Source organism: Notothenia rossii, assembly GCF_949606895.1.
Source record: "Notothenia rossii genome assembly, chromosome: 1".
NCBI lineage: Eukaryota > Metazoa > Chordata > Actinopteri > Perciformes > Nototheniidae > Notothenia > Notothenia rossii.
In genome coordinates, this window is record NC_136912.1 from 28,461,422 (window position 1) to 28,477,049 (window position 15,628).

Sequence of the window (15,628 nt, forward strand, 5' to 3'; positions counted from 1 at the left end):
AAATGTAAGCTACATTTAATAATAGAGATGTATCAAATGATTGAAGTGAAAGGGCTCACTCAAAAAGCGTGGACAAGAAGGTTAACATTCACGTCTATACTGCTAATCAAAAGCTTGCTTAGCTTGCATGAACATGTTGGTATAGCTCGCATGGATCTGACTGAAATGAACTTCAATGGTCAATTTTATACCTTGGTTTTGTAAAGATTAAACAAACAAAATATAATTATTACGAACATTTGTTTTATGTAGTCTTCACACTTTTTCAGACCTATGCACAAGTCTTGTGAACGGTATACGTGCTCAGATGCAGGCAGAGTCACAACATTTCCAGGGAGGGTGCGAGACAGTCAGAGAGAAGTGAGAGTCATTCTGTTGTTTCGACACCTCTGCCCACAAGGATTTGTTCATCCTTTGTACGCATGGTTATTACCCAGAAAATGTTTGGTTCCAAATAAGGATGTCTCGGAAATCTTGCACGGTGTAATCCAGTTAATTCTGTAATCGTAAAGTGTATAGATTAAATGTTTACCCTCTCTGTTACTAAACTCACCACAGTTTAAATGTTAAGTTGCCCTTTTTGGGACAGTACCTGTAGTCAGACTTTTTGGTATGATATTACTATACACAGAAAACTTTATAATAAACCCAATCTCGAAATTGAATAAAACATTTTTGATGATGTAATGTCTGTCAAGAGAATGTGCATCATGCTTTTTTTTGTTTTATACATACAAAACAGAAATCCAACCCTAACTGTCTTCATGTCCTACTTAAAAATCTTACCTGGACATGCTAAAACAATACAGAAACTCTTAAAATTGTAAGAGTTTCTGTACACTAGAGTAAGTAAACTTAATTTGTAAGGTATTTTATTTCATTTGGTTTATTTTCTTTTTTTTCTTCTTTTTATGGTCCTCAAGCTCGCACTGTTACTATTGTTGAAAATGTTAACCTGCTGTTGTAAGTTCCATTGTGTAGATAACCTTTTATTTTATTTGATATATTCGCCCATAAGTGGGATATCCATGAGTTTACACAAAAGTCTTTCAGCTACACACTTGTTAAAGGTGATTAAAACGCAATGACTAATTAACTGTAAGGTCAATCTAAAATGTCTCCACATCTGCCACCTGTTGGTATTTGCCATTGGAATCCCACTTATCAGCGCAACTAAAGCGCACTCAATAAGTATTTTAACTACATGCATTTAGACAGGGTCACATTATGAATCACTTTTATGTCCTGTGACGTTAACATTAAACTGCTTTATTTAAAGTTTAAAGCAAAAGTATATCATATATAATTAGTAGATATTTTCTGTGAGGGAGTTAATATACTGTAGGCAAGGCTATAGCCAGAAGCCTGTTAGCTTAGCATAAAGACAGGACACTGGAAGCAACAGTTAACCCTCTGACTCAAGGTAACCAATTACACCTAGCAGGGCCTTTAGTACATCAATTTAAACATGAAAATAGTTCTGGTAGCATAAACACTGGTGCATCTGATGAAAACTAAATATCTACAATTAATTTTATGTTTTCATTTAGTTCTTTCCAAATTCCAAAATAAACTACATGCAATTAATAATCTTAATTAAACTGAAGGAACAACAATAAAATTGAGGCCTACACCAACATAACAAAAATACACAAAGAAAAAATTAAATGGGTGACAACAATCTTTGTTAGTGTTTTAAATTCGCTCTTTAAGACCAGGTATTTAAAGTTTCTGAAGGAATAATGGTCAATGAGCTGTCAAGGGGGGTTGTGAAAGATAGGGAGAGGCAAAGATGACATGTTGAATCATAGCTTATGTGTACTGTAGCACCCTCTGCAGGTCTTACCCCAACACTACGTTGAATTGTATAAAGCAGAGGATCCCAAACCTCCAGAAAGGTACTCTGACAAGGATGTAGTAAGTCCAGTAGTGCTTTCCATGCAGTTTGGAACATTGCTTTAGGCGTTGGTGTTTGTCATCATGGCAAAAAGTGCTCAAGGAACTACCACTGAATTTGATTTGAGTAACTTTCCAGGAGTCTGTATTTCTTTGTTTGTCTGCAGAGATATTTTTGTGGCCATGAAACAACATGCAGGACGAAAACTTTACACACATATAGCGAAGATCAAACTGAAGGTCAAGTACGAAGATAGGCATATTTCGAGCAAGGGGAGGAAGGGGGCCACAACGCCATGTTACTTCGCTGGCTCGATTGGGTGTGGCTTTGCAGGTATGTAGATGAGATAAAGGCGAAGGCTGGGTTTCAAGATAGGTGTTGCCCGAGCAAGGGGACCAGAAGTAAAGGGAAGGAAGTGTGGGAAGGGCCATTGCAATCCCCCACAAGAACATTACTTTACATTACATTGCATTTAGCTGACGCTTTTATCCAAAGCAACTTACAATAAGTGCATTCGACCAACAAGATACAAACTTGAAGAAAACAGAGTCATATAAGTACATCAGGTTTCATAGAGCTAAAACATTTCAAGTGCTAATGATACATAATGATTGTCATTGCAAGAAATTGGATCAGATTAGATATACTTTAACTGAACCCAGTTTAACTGACACATTTACTCACACATTTACAAAATGACACATAGAAAGTAAAACATATAGTACAGAAATATAGTTAAACACTTGTCCTTTATTTAATGTAACATACAGAGAAGAGGTTGAGTTTAGCTGTCAGCTCAAAGGAATAAATCCTGCTCAGTCCACAGTCTTTGGATCCAGTGCCTGATAGACAGCAGCGTACTGCGAGGCGTCGGGAATACTAGACTCTGGATCAGCACCTGCTTGCAGAGCCTGCATCCTCACTGCAGAGTGAGTAGAAGCACCATCCGTATTTTCCTCGCAGTAATCAGACTGTAAGTAAATACCATACAGTCATTAGAGCTGTTAGAGGTGAACAATTAAATCAACACTAAAAGTGGTGAATTATAAAATGGTTACTAACCTCACTCTTGTTTAGACCTTCTGAAACACACAAGCAACAAGATTCCTTAAAGGGGACCACTACCCTTAATTTAGGATTGCTTCATGTTTGTTCTTTGGCCTACGAAAGTTCAATCAATATCTGTGAATAGGAGCATCTCAAAGCCGAGAAGTATGTTTGAAATGTGTGTTTTCACCATCCTTAAAGTGTGCAGCTGCCCTATAGACAATGAATATGAACATTTTGTAAACCCACAGGGTTATTTTAATACCTAAATGACCTCTTTTATATTGAAATGTTCTCAGTGTCTCTGTTGTCCTTGGTGCCCTCAGGGTCACCTATAACATCTTTCAGAATTAATTTATGAAGCAGCTCCAATTACTTGGGAACAACATGTATGAACTAAAAATATGGGCAAAATGTACCCTTAAAAAAACATGTAGACATTGTAGAGTGTAAGCAGTGTGTGTAAGCATGCATGTCTCTGAGCATGTGTCTCCTCACCCGCATTATTCCTGCAGTGTCCGTAGAATATAAGAGGTATAATGGCACAAACCAGAAGAGCCAGGGTCACCGAAACAATGATGACCACTGTGGCGTCTGCAAACAGACAGTCGTTTGTGCTACTGACAATACAGCTTATTCAACAACAGGATGACAACTTAGTCTCTGATATTCAGAACAATCAATTCATTATTGATGCAGCAGAAAAAAATTCTGACCAAGAAATCTAATTATCAGACTAAGTTATTTCTCAATATGAGCAATCAGCTGTCAGTTAAGAACATAACAACAACAACCTGTTTTTATCCATTGGTAAAAAATATCAGTTCTTCCTCAAAACACAGAATGTTTAGCCACTTATTACTGAAAATGCACTCTATGGAAACTTTGTCTGCCTCCTATATAAATGGAAACAATGCACATGTTTCACATGCACATCACAGGATAAACACATGCCCATTCCACACATTTCTGAATGTTTTTATCCTTTGATAGCAGCATGTTACAACAGTAGAGTATATGCCTTTTTTATCGTTTCTATACATTGTATAGGCTGCATGCATGTTAATACCTAAAAACAATGGTTTGCCACCTCCTGACGGTGAAAGGAGATTATGTCTTTGTCATGATTACTAATGAGATTTGTTTCAGGCGATTATCAAACTTTCTTTTATTTATCTGTTGTGCGAACAGTATCATTTAGTATGACAGTAATTGATTTAAATATATATTGTAACAACACAGTCCAGAGGTTTGTTTAAAACAATGTTGCTATGGTATAGATACAAAAATTAACTAAAAACATATCGCTTCCTCAGATGTTTTGAGACATATTCCAATATTATGCTTTCAATAATGTGTCTGATCTTAGTTTTTGTTTTTTCATTTAAAAGAAATTAACTAGATTCTATTCAACACAAGATGTCTTCTACTTCATGGAAAGTCCATTGTTAGTGATGTGCAGTCAAGTTTCCAAATCCCACTTGTTGCATGTTGGACCTGGACTAGTTCCAGACCCATATTGTATATACATATAGAAACACATTTAAGGTGAGAAACAAGCCACCTTCAGCACCTGAAGTGAAAACAAACGTCTAGTGTGCCCAGCTAGCGGGGAACGTTCTCACAACTTTGGTTACCTATTGGTTCTCACAAGGTTTTAAAGAAACATTTTAATCTGATGTTCAAAAAACCTTTTTAGGATGTTTATTTGTTCAAATACTGTTCCTATAAGGTTTAAGGTTAACTAAGACATAACGTTTTAACTGCAACATTCAGAGGATGTTTTGAGGATGTTATTAAGGCCTGAGATGTTTTTTTATAAAACGTTCCTTTAATGTGATATGTTAACAAAGGTGGAACGTTTTGCCTGCAACATTCTTAGGATGTGTTTTGGACGTTGTTGTGTAACACATTAAAGATGTTCTTAATAAAACGTTCCCACAATGTTACATGATAACAAATGAAGAACATTTTCAAAGCAACATTCTGAAATTGTTTTCAGGATGTTATTGAGGCCTGAGATGAGAGAAAGGGTTGTATAAAATGTTCCCTCAATGTTTCCTGATAACAAATGAAGAACATTTTCCAAGAAACATTCTGAAAATGTTTTCAGCATGTTGTTGAGGCCTGAGATGACAGAAAGTGTTTTATAAAACGTTCCTTTAATGTGATATGTTAACAAAGGTGGAACATTTTGCCTGCAACATTCTAAGGATGTGTTTTGGGCGTTGTTGGGTAACACATTAAAGATGTTCTTTATAAAACGTTCCCTCAATGTTACATGATAACAAATAAAGAACATTCTCCAAGCAACATTCTGAAAATGTTTTCAGGATGTTATTGAGGCCTGAGATGACAAAGTGTTTTATAAAATGTTCCTTTAATGTGATAAGTCAACAAAGGTGGAATGTTTTGCCTCCAACATTCTAAGGACGTGTTTTGAACGTTGTTGAGGTAACACATTAAAGATGTTCTTTATAAAATGTTCCCTCAATGTTAAATGATAACCAAAGAAGAACATTTTGAAAGCAACATTTGGATAATGTTTTCAGGAGGTTATTCTTTTTTTATAAAATGTTCCTGTGATGCGAAATATTAACAGGGTCATGGTCAACGTCAAATTTATTTGTAGTGTGCTTTAAAAAACAAAGTTGTTGCATTTGTTTGAAAAGGATGTTTAAAAGAAATCTAATGTCACCACATTTTCCTTTTTAGAAAAAAACAAGCACGTAATTCATGATATTGCATGTTTGCGTAGGCAAGTCGGAGTTCCTAGCTAGACATTGTTGTTTCCAAAAACATTTTGAGAATATTACCATTCATTGTTCTAGGAATGGTTTCATCGAGAAGTTTTATTTTGGTTCCTAGAATGTACTTCTGAAAGGTAGGATAACGTTCTCTAAAAACATTCTTAAAATGTTTGGTGAAAACATTGTTCGAACATTATACCCCAAGTGTTTTTGTTGTTTATGCACATATCTCTATTGTCATATGGATCGAATAACACTTAGAAAACCAAAGACAGACAAATAGAAGAACGGACCGACTATCACTGCCCGTCCCTGAAACCCCTGTTAGTGTTTGTATGTGTTTCTTTCTACTGTGTGTCTCTCTCTCTCTGCCTGCTGGTCTGCTATACACGGCTGGGAGCAATCTCCAATCAACCACACCTGCAACCTGCTCGTCAGCCACACTATGAAAACCTGCACCCTGCATTCATTCCCTGCCGGATTGTTGCCGTGAACGGTTTGTTGCGTGCCGCTCTAGCTTTTTACCAGCATATTCTTTGACAACTTTGCCTGCTTTTGCCTCACACTGATTTTTGTGTCTCTCCCAGGAGGAATCCAAGGCCTTCCACACTCCCAAGACCAGCCAGGCCTCTCTACCCACCCTGGAACAACTGTTTCCCACTGCCGCCATAACCAACCTCCACTCCCAGCTCACCTTTTCTAATAAACAAATGTTACTTTCACCAGCTGATTCCGTGTCATCCTTTTACATGTGTTAATAATCAAATTCCAATAGTTAAGTAAACTATCGTAATCATCCTAATGACCACAGTGGTCAGTCCACTTACCCAGGAATTTTGAGTTGAACAATTACAGGAATATTATATCTTCATGTTAAAATAATGTAAACATATTTTAGGAAATTGTTACCATAGAACATTTGCATAATTTCTTTAACATAAACCATGTTATCCTTCTCTAAAATAATAACATTCTGGCAACATAAAAAATCGAACTTGCAGTTGGAAATGTTTTAAGAACAGTAGGGCATAATGTTCTAACAATGTTATCAAAAACATTTTAAGAATGTTTTTAGAGAATGTTATCCTACCTTTCAGAAGAACATTCTGGGAACCAAAATAAAAGCTTCTGCTGAAAACGTTTTAAGAATAGTAGGGCATAATGTTCTAACAATGTTTTCAAAAATATTTTAAGAAGGTTATCATAAACATTTTAAGAATGTTTTTAGAGAGCGTTATCCTACCTTTCAGAAGAACATTCTGGGAACCAAACAAAAACTTCCCGCTGAAAACGTTTTAAGAATAGGAGGGCATAATGTTCTAACAATGTTATCACCAAACATTTTAAGAATGTTTTTAGAGAACGTTATCCTACCTTTCAGAAGAACGTTCTGGGAACCAAACAAAAACTTCCCACTGAAAACCTTCCTAGAACAATGACTGTAACATTCTCTGAATGTTTTTAGAACCAAAAATGTCTAGTTGGGTGACTCCATCCAAGTGAAGTTACACAAAGAAAACAGTTTAGAGTGCAAGGTGACTTAAGTTGTTATCCAAACTGACCAATAAGGTATACGCTACTTTGAGGCCTGCAACAGGAGAACAGCTGCTAACAGTGACCGTTAAATATACCTTTTAGTTTGGTGGCTGCTGGCTGGTTTGTCTCTGTAGTCGGCAGCGTTGATGCTTCAGTGCTGGATGCAGAGCTGCGTTGGGGCAGAGCTTGTGCTTCAGTCTGCAGAGAGGGGGTGGTGGTGGAGGGAGGGGGTCCGACCGGAACAGTGGAGGCTGCGGGAGAACAGGATGAAGGATGACTGGCAAGAAATATTGTGAACTCGTGATACATCACAGGAAGGGTTGCAACGTCCAGAGAATTTCACAGTATAATCAATTTCACAGCATCACAATATTATTATTATTATTATTATTATTAATATTATTATTATTATTATTATTATATGTATTATTATTGTTATTATTAGTGTTGTTATTATTTCATTATTATAATATCATTATAAAAATTGCATGTAACCACAAAGAATGTTAATTTACATGTTAGCAGCACTAGCACATTAAATAAACTAATAAATTAGTGTGAGCTTTCAAAATAATGTCTAATGATTATGAACTATTAACACTTATTATAAGGGCTCCACACCCACATGGACACACAAACACATATGTTCACTCGGATCAGTTTTTAAAAATAAAACAATGTAATGTATACATGGTATTATAACCTTTAAGTTTTACACCTGCAGTACATATAATAATCATTTTCCACATACAGTTTGGTTGGTTTTATTCTGCAGTCAGAATCAGTTATATTTATAGGTTTTGGTTCAACATGACCGTGTCATATTATAATGAAAAAGCGTACACTGTGACCTTTGTTTCATACAAAATAACCACTCCTGACTAGAAGATAAATAGTGCATTAGTAACGCCCCAAAGCGCCTCATTGCCTGCGGGAACCTTTATGCATTAATCCATAAAATTACCATCATGCCACTCTGAGGTTGACCCTCTGGTGAAAAAATGTTATACGTTTCCTCCACTCCACAGCCTCTGTGTTTCTTGAATGCAACAACAGCTTCAGGTTTCAAATGATTTTGTCACAGAGGTTGTTTGATCTAAGGTACCATGACCTTTTCGCTTCAGGGACTTTTTTGGCTAAGTGTGACTGTGCTAAAATGATTTGCATGAGGAGGATGAATGACATACATTGTTTTACGAAAAAGCCCGGCTCTCTCAAGCAATTTGCTAACTTTTTGTATGCATCTACCCAGGAACGTACCATCTTCGACTTTGAGATTGACCTCCTGGTGCAACACTCTATACGTTTCCTCCAGTCTGCATTGATATGTCCCTGTGTCGGCCCTCTCCAGCCTCTTTATGGTCACGTTGAAGGCTCCATCCCCTCTGCTGACCTCCATGCTGTATCTTCCTCGTCGCGTGATTGCCAAACTCTTCTTCTCAGTTTGAATCAGGATGTTTTCTCTGGCGCAGTCTCCTTTGCAGAAGTACATGTTGGAGAGTTCCGAGCTGTTGGTGGTGGTGCCAGAACAGAGGATGGAGACCTCTCCTCCAACATGGCCGCTCACCTCCAGCACTCCTGAAGCCTCAGCACACACACCTGCATTATGGAACAAAGGGCCTTTGTTACATGATGGTGATATCTACACAACTGCAGTTGGATGAAATTAAATTGCTTGAACAGGCAGCATATTAACATAAATAAACACAATAGCATAATCTGCTTGATAATTTTACAGCTTCACCTTTTTTGGTTGATTTGAATTGTGGCTTAACACCATTGTGTTTTTATATAATGTCATTCTGTGGGGTAATGTAACCGTACATAAGTACAAAATGAGGTACTTGTACTTTGCTTGAGTATTTTCACATTATGCTACTTTATACTTGTACTTTATTACATTTTGTTGGCAATTGTTGTAATTTTTACTTCACTACATTTATTTGACATATTTAGTTTCTCATTGTTAATCGAAGATCTGTAGACATTCTTACTTCTACTATTACAAAAAACTCGGATTCAATATCTTAAATACAATATCATACTTTAATTCAGTAGACTTTCACTTTTTGGTTGTGAAGGTTTATTTGCAAGCAAGTTTGAGTTATGATAGAAATATTTAAATGGTGTTCAAACTAAATTATTTTTAAAAAGAAGACCAATTTTAAAATCTATACCCAGTGGTGGAAGAAGTACTCAGATGTTTTACCAGTAAAAGTATACTAAATTATATTGCTTTCAAAATCTTATTTATCTATACTTGAGGTACCAAAAGTATTTCTTCTATTTCGTAATGGATCATTTCAGAATTGTATATTCTTAATTTCTGGATTGTGATTTTTGATGTCCTAGTTTGTTTGTAATAATTGGTAAATGAAGGGCTTATTTTAAGGGCTTTTTATAAAGCTGCTGCATACATATTAAATAATATGTCAAAGTTCATTTATAGATTGATTGATACTTTGTTGAAATAATAATCTAAATCTCAAAAGTAGCTTCCAATAAATGTGGTGAAGTTAAAAAGTATTGGCTTCCAGAATGTAGTGAAGTAGAAGTATGAAGTAGCATAAAACAATACTGACAGAACTCAGGTTTATGTTACGATCCACCACTGACTATACTGAACATTACCAGTGCATTAGAAGAAGCTCATCAATAAATGTACATCTTATTAACAAGTACATTTATAACCAATTCACAATGTAACCTTTAGAAATAAAAATATTCGGATGATTTGAAAAAAACTCACCCAAGATGCAGCAAAAAATTATAAGATGAAGAATCCTCATTCTTGCTTAAGGTTAAAAACGTTTTTTTCCAGCTGACAGAGAAAATAAGCAGTGGTCCGCTTCAAAGTGTAGTCATCTGATTCAGTGTCATAAAAAAGTGATTGTCTTGGTGATCAGCTACAAGGCTGTGATTGTGCAGCTGTCTCTCTCAATTGAACATGCCTCTTGACAACAGAGATTATACAGTTGACTGTAGTTCTCCAGCCCCCCATCTCTCTGCAGGACCAGCCCATAACAGTGATACATATTAACTGTTTTCAGTCTTTATATGTATTGTTCGGCTCTGGATGCTGGCCCTGCTGCCTCAGTACACATGAAGCTGGAGGGCATCAAAGTCATACAGCTGTCTGTTGACTGTGTCACGGGTATCAGAGCCAGAGGGCCACTTCACCATCAGGGTACAGCAGGTTTAACTGTAGTACAATGTGCACATTTCAATTTTATTACATCTTATAAGTTATTTTTACATTAATATCTTTTTCATATTTTAATATAATATTATCTAATTCCAAAACAGGGCAACTGCACTGAACCCAATTTCCCCCACGAAAAATTAAGTATTTCTGACTAACTTCTGACCTTTAAGTTGCCACAGAAACCTTTCGCTCCACTTAGGCCTTTTATTAGGGTTAGCGTGTCCTTACACGAGCCACTCAGCGAAGTCTCGGGACTGTATAAAAATGATGTGTGAGAAGGGCTAAATTTCATGTTTTGTTTTAAGAAAGGATTAAAACAGTTCCAATGTTTTTCTATGAAATAATAAATTGATAAAGTTAGCTGTGACAGGGTTTTATTTATCACAAAACCTGGACTATTTAAAGTCTCAATCCAGTAAGAAAACATACATTTGTGTTAGTTGTTGCTTAAATGTCTGACATTAACATGCAGAATAACACAATATTGGTGTTTTCACATGTATCTACTCAAATTCTGAGATTTTTTTTTTTAATGCAATCGCTTGACATTTTGGAAATTACGTATATTGTCCTTCTTGTCTATTTTATAACTGCTTATATCTATCCATTCAGTGCAAATGTGCAAGTAGCCTGCTCTTCTAGCTTAGCGTAGAGACTGAAACAGGTAGGGGGAAACTAGCTTGGTCCAAAACACATGTTTTAAGTATCTTTAAATCTCGCTAGATAGATCTTCTTTCTTTAATTCAGATATGAGAAAAGTATTTATCTTCTCATCTCACTATTGGCGGGAAAGGGAACAAGAGTATTTACAAAAAAGTATTTATTTTAGACATGAAACATTAAGTGATTGAAGTGTTCCAGCTTAAAATATGGTTAAAATATGGAGAGATCTGTGGGAGACATCCAGTAGAAATGTGAAAGTCAATATTGAGTTTATAAAGAGAGGAAGACTTAGCAATACCTCAGTCAGATATGGTTTTCTATAATTGAGGCTGAAACATGACTACCGGTATACAGTTTAAGCTTAAGGTAAACTTCCATTTTTAGCCCCTGCAGAAATAAAGAGCAACACCCTGGCCCTGCGGGTGGCCCTTTGCAAGAAAGTGAAAACTTAAAATAAATTATGTTTTCAGACCTTCATCGTTGCGCTCATGTGTCAGCAGTGGCTGCAGGGGATTGATCTTTCATAAGGATTCTGGGAAAGTCAGTCAATCAACACATGAATGTAGAGTTGTTGTTTTTACTGTGTGAGCTGCAATGCTAATAAACATTAGCATTAACATTCTTTCCATGAAGTGAAGGTTTCTCAGGCCAGACAACATTTTATTTTCTCCATCAACTTTACATGAGTTGAATTTATAAAAACAATTCAATCTTTATGTTGCAATTTCATACAACATTTTTCCAGTGGAGAACCTTTGATACCAACAAAACTATTTAAACAGAACTAGAACTGTCCTCATATGCTGTACATGTTATAATGTTTGCTTTTTCATCAAAATATAATCTTATTCAGTAAACCAAACAGCAAAAAAATATTGGTCATATTTACATGGTATCGTTTGAAATGCTGCAGTCATTTATGATTAGCATTTTCCGAAGGTGGTTTTTCATACTATGTTTGACAGCGTTCACAATTGTATCTCACAAATCTGTCTTTACTTTTGTGAAGTGATTTGTAACGGCACATGAATGACTGACAAAATAGTTGGCAGCTTAGTGTGATAATCCTAAAGTCCCAGATGTCCGTTGGTGTGGTTTAGGATCGCGGGAGGACCTGAGCGACGGTGTCCCGGGCGCTCTGGCTGAGCCTTTCTGGGAACTTGACCTCGTACTCTACTAACAGGTCGCCTCGACGGTCGGGGCGTTTGGGATAAGGCAGCCCCTCGCCGCTCACGCGTCTCTTCATCCCTGGCTGCACAATATCTGTTGTTGACACGGTCACCGTTCTGCCGTCCAGTGTGGGTGCGTTGACTGTGCAGCCACACAAGGCCTGATGGAAATAAAGGGAGAAATAAAACATGATTTAAGATCAGGAAACGTCATTATATGTATGCAAATCACACAAGTGACAAAAAAGCTATCTTATATGTAAACTTACATCTCTTAGTGAAATCTTTGCTGTATAAACGATGTCCGAGCCCTCACGTTTGAATACCCGATGGGCCTTGTCCTTGACCACGAAAACCACGTCGGCTGGAATGTTTGTGGGGGTCTGGTCCCCCTCTTTGGGAAATGTGATTTTAGTGCCCTCTTTCCACCCCTTCTTTATCTGCACCTCCAGGATTTTATCCTCTTTCCTTACTGTTCGCCCGTCTGGGTTCAGCCTTTTACGGGAGATTTTCATTTTCTTTGTGCAACCTGACAACACATCCTCCATCGCAACCCAGAGATCGTGAACCACGGGGGGGTCCTGAGGCTTCTTTACAATGCTACTGTGAGGTCCCATCCCTCCCATGCCAGAGCTGAAGGAGCGAGGGAACCCGCCCATCCCACCGCCCCCCATCCCGAAGCGGGCAAAAGGGTCTTCAGTGTCCATGTCCTCATCTGGGCCTCCATTACGGGCACCAAAGAACTGATCGAAGGGGTTACGTCCACCGAAGAAATCTGAAAAAATGACATGGGGGTCGCCCTGGAAGGAGTAGCTGAAGTTGCCAGGCCCAGCACTTCCACCACCACCACCAGCTGGTGCTCCTCCGCCTTTCAGACCTGAGTGAGAGAAACCACAAAAAGTAATGTATCACCAAAACGACTTAATTCACTCTAATGGTATTATAAATGATGTATTTCAAGACTCATTATAGCATCATTCATGTTATAGGTTATGGTATTTCCCCACATTGTTCTTGTTAGTTATAGCTTTTCATATTGCTTTTTTTCCTTTCTCAGTTTTGATTGTGCAGGCAAGCTACAAAGTAAAGGGCAAAGCATTTTGATAAATGAATTGGAGAGGCTAAGAAGTCATGGCAACAGCAACACATTTTCCATTTTAAATGGCAACACAGGCAGCATATTTTACTGTGAGGTGCTCTATCAATAAAACTAACAAACACACAATACAAAAGTCCCTCAATGTTACTTTTAAAGTTCTATTCACTATTAGCATGGGTGTCTTTTGGAATTTGCAATCGATTCTGTGCATAACAATTGCCTCACAAAGTAAGAATATGTGGATATGTAGACCTTGTAAATGTCGGATAAAACCCTGAAAGATCTATCTTTCTTGTGTACGGACACCACCATAAAAAATGTGACACAAACTTACAACATTCTACAGCGCCTGTCGTTGTTTTCAAGCTGTGTGCAGAAGTATTACTTGTCAGGTTCCGTATTTGGAAATATCCTTAGCTTGAATGCATTGAAGAGTTTCCCTTGATAAACATAATTTCCATTCAATACATTTTTAGTGTTGCCATTAAATGAGTAGTTATTTTAAATGTTCACATTATGTCTTTGATGCAAACAAACATTGTTATCCCAGGGGGGAAAACATGATATCCATGTAACCCGACATTTGTTGATCCAAATTATGATGTTGCCATGGTTACACATCAGGGGAGCCATTACATCTCCAGTGAATAGATGCAGAGCTTTTAAAAAAAGGGTTTCTTATAAGATTTCCATTCAATTACAAATGTGTTGTTTTTATCATCACGTATTTCCTAAATGTACTAAAGTTATTTAACAGGTATTACTAGTCACTGAAGTATTTCAGTACATGTCAATCACTGCCCCACCTCTCGTTTCTATAAAGCCCCCCTGACAACACCGTTCAAACATCCAAATCTGATCCAAATACAAGAGCACGCTGCCACGCTAAGCCCCGCCCCCTCCTGACGTCAACAACATTAAGTTGCCCTTCTCAACTCACGTTCACATTATTTCAGTTATACTTCTTTAACCTGGTCTTGTAGAAACATGTCTTGGTGGTTTTCCTGTGTGCCTCACAACCAGCCTCTACTGAAGGCCTGTAATCAGTTGGTTATCCCCATTCTCACAGGCTAATGATTCCTATGTGAAATCTTACCTTCTTCACCAAAACGATCGTAAATGTCCTTTTTGTTCGGGTCGCTCAAAACGTCGTAAGCTTCGGCAATTTCTTTGAATTTGTCCTCGGCATTTGGCGACTTGTTTTTGTCTGGATGAAAGCGCAAAGCCTGCTTACGATAAGCTTTCTTTATATCGTCCTCCGACGCTCCCTTTTTAATTCCCAAAATTTCGTAGTAGTCTTTACCCATTTTGACCATCCAGTGGCCTGTTTATAAACGTTACAGCTGTTTGTAGTCCGTCCTCAGTCACTGCTCTGTAGCTTCTGAGTACGCTGGGTCCCGGGTATTTTCTTTATAAACCTCGTGGAAACTTCTAGAGTTTTCCATAAACAGCTCGAGCTCTCCAGTCTCCCCGACACGCCCACCGCGACGTCATGACGTGCTGCCTTCAAGCGCTGTCGGAAATATTGTCGCACACTAACATACCATGCCTTATCAGTCTCACTAAACTGGTTCTGATACATTGGAAAGATACTGAGGGATCCAAACTTGGGGAACCCAAAACTCAAAACAAGAAACCGTCTACAAAGTAGCCTGCAGAAAGATTTTTTTTGCACAATTTGGGTGATTTAATGTAGCATATTTCATAACTTCACTTTAATACAGTGTAGTGATACCCAAAATCCCACACATTAATAATATCCTGTTGGTAATACTAGATACACCAACAAGTCTGGTACAACTTTCTTTTGTATGATTTCAATTCCCCACCAAACCCTGTCAGTGTGATGAGCAAACATGTTTAATCTTTAACAATGTGTTGTTTATTATAAATTGATCAATTGCTTTTAGTTTAAAATCCTAATCTAAAAAGTAGCTATAAACATCTAATAATTGTCAAAAGAACAATTATTTTCTTACAGACGTTGGGTATAAATATCATACAATGGAATTACTCAAATAAAGTAAATCAATAATTCCATGCTTACATGTACATTATTCTGTGAAAATGACTGACATGGCAGATCATATCACAAATCATGTCCCAAGCAGAGATATCATGAACAATGAATACTTGCTATGTAAGACTTAAAAATACTACCCTCACTGAACCCCTTCCATACCAAAATGAAACGTTGACTACATTGCTGGCAGCAATCTTGTTATGCCTGTGTGCACCTATGCGGTTATGCGGGTATCGCTG

General features: G+C 37.3%; 2 protein-coding genes across 8 annotated transcripts in view; both read right to left on the reverse strand.

The window, feature by feature from the left end:
* LOC307023878 (uncharacterized protein) overlaps positions 1 to 15,628 on the reverse strand; it is a 19,124-nt gene continuing 3,496 nt past the window's right edge. For 3 of the 7 annotated variants that reach the window (XM_079657511.1, XM_079657507.1, XM_079657506.1), the window contains 5 exons: positions 8,491 to 8,829; positions 7,326 to 7,481; positions 3,443 to 3,538; positions 2,960 to 2,979; positions 1 to 2,868 (listed from right to left, as the gene is read on the reverse strand). In XM_079657511.1, the coding sequence (XP_079513637.1) occupies positions 2,713 to 2,868; positions 2,960 to 2,979; positions 3,443 to 3,538; positions 7,326 to 7,481; positions 8,491 to 8,722 (660 nt within the window). In that variant the 5' untranslated portion in view covers positions 8,723 to 8,829 and the 3' untranslated portion in view covers positions 1 to 2,712. Of the gene's footprint in view, positions 3,059 to 3,442; positions 3,539 to 7,325; positions 7,482 to 8,490; positions 8,830 to 9,979; positions 11,594 to 15,628 lie in introns of those variants that run through there. The other 4 variants (XM_079657508.1, XM_079657510.1, XR_013803790.1 and 1 more) reach the window with 4 other exon arrangements.
* Positions 11,738 to 15,177, reverse strand: dnajb1b (DnaJ heat shock protein family (Hsp40) member B1b). Its single transcript, XM_079657475.1, has 3 exons — positions 14,463 to 15,177; positions 12,537 to 13,144; positions 11,738 to 12,428 (listed from the first exon to the last, which is right to left on the reverse strand). Exons 1-3 carry the CDS (start codon positions 14,680 to 14,682, stop codon positions 12,195 to 12,197), a joined length of 1,062 nt encoding a protein of 353 aa, XP_079513601.1. The 5' UTR covers positions 14,683 to 15,177; the 3' UTR covers positions 11,738 to 12,194.

What these genes read in the sequence shown, in the direction of transcription:
- dnajb1b (XM_079657475.1), bottom strand. Translation starts at nt 14,682, where the DNA reads ATGGTCAAAATGGGTAAAGACTACTACGAAATTTTGGGAATTAAAAAG. An exon ending in CGATCGTTTTGGTGAAGAAG is followed by an intron (nt 13,145 to 14,462) that starts GTAAGATTTCAC and finishes TCTCTCACTCAG; the next exon opens with GTCTGAAAGGCGGAGGAGCA. An exon ending in CAAAGATTTCACTAAGAGAT is followed by an intron (nt 12,429 to 12,536) that starts GTAAGTTTACAT and finishes TATTTCCATCAG; the next exon opens with GCCTTGTGTGGCTGCACAGT.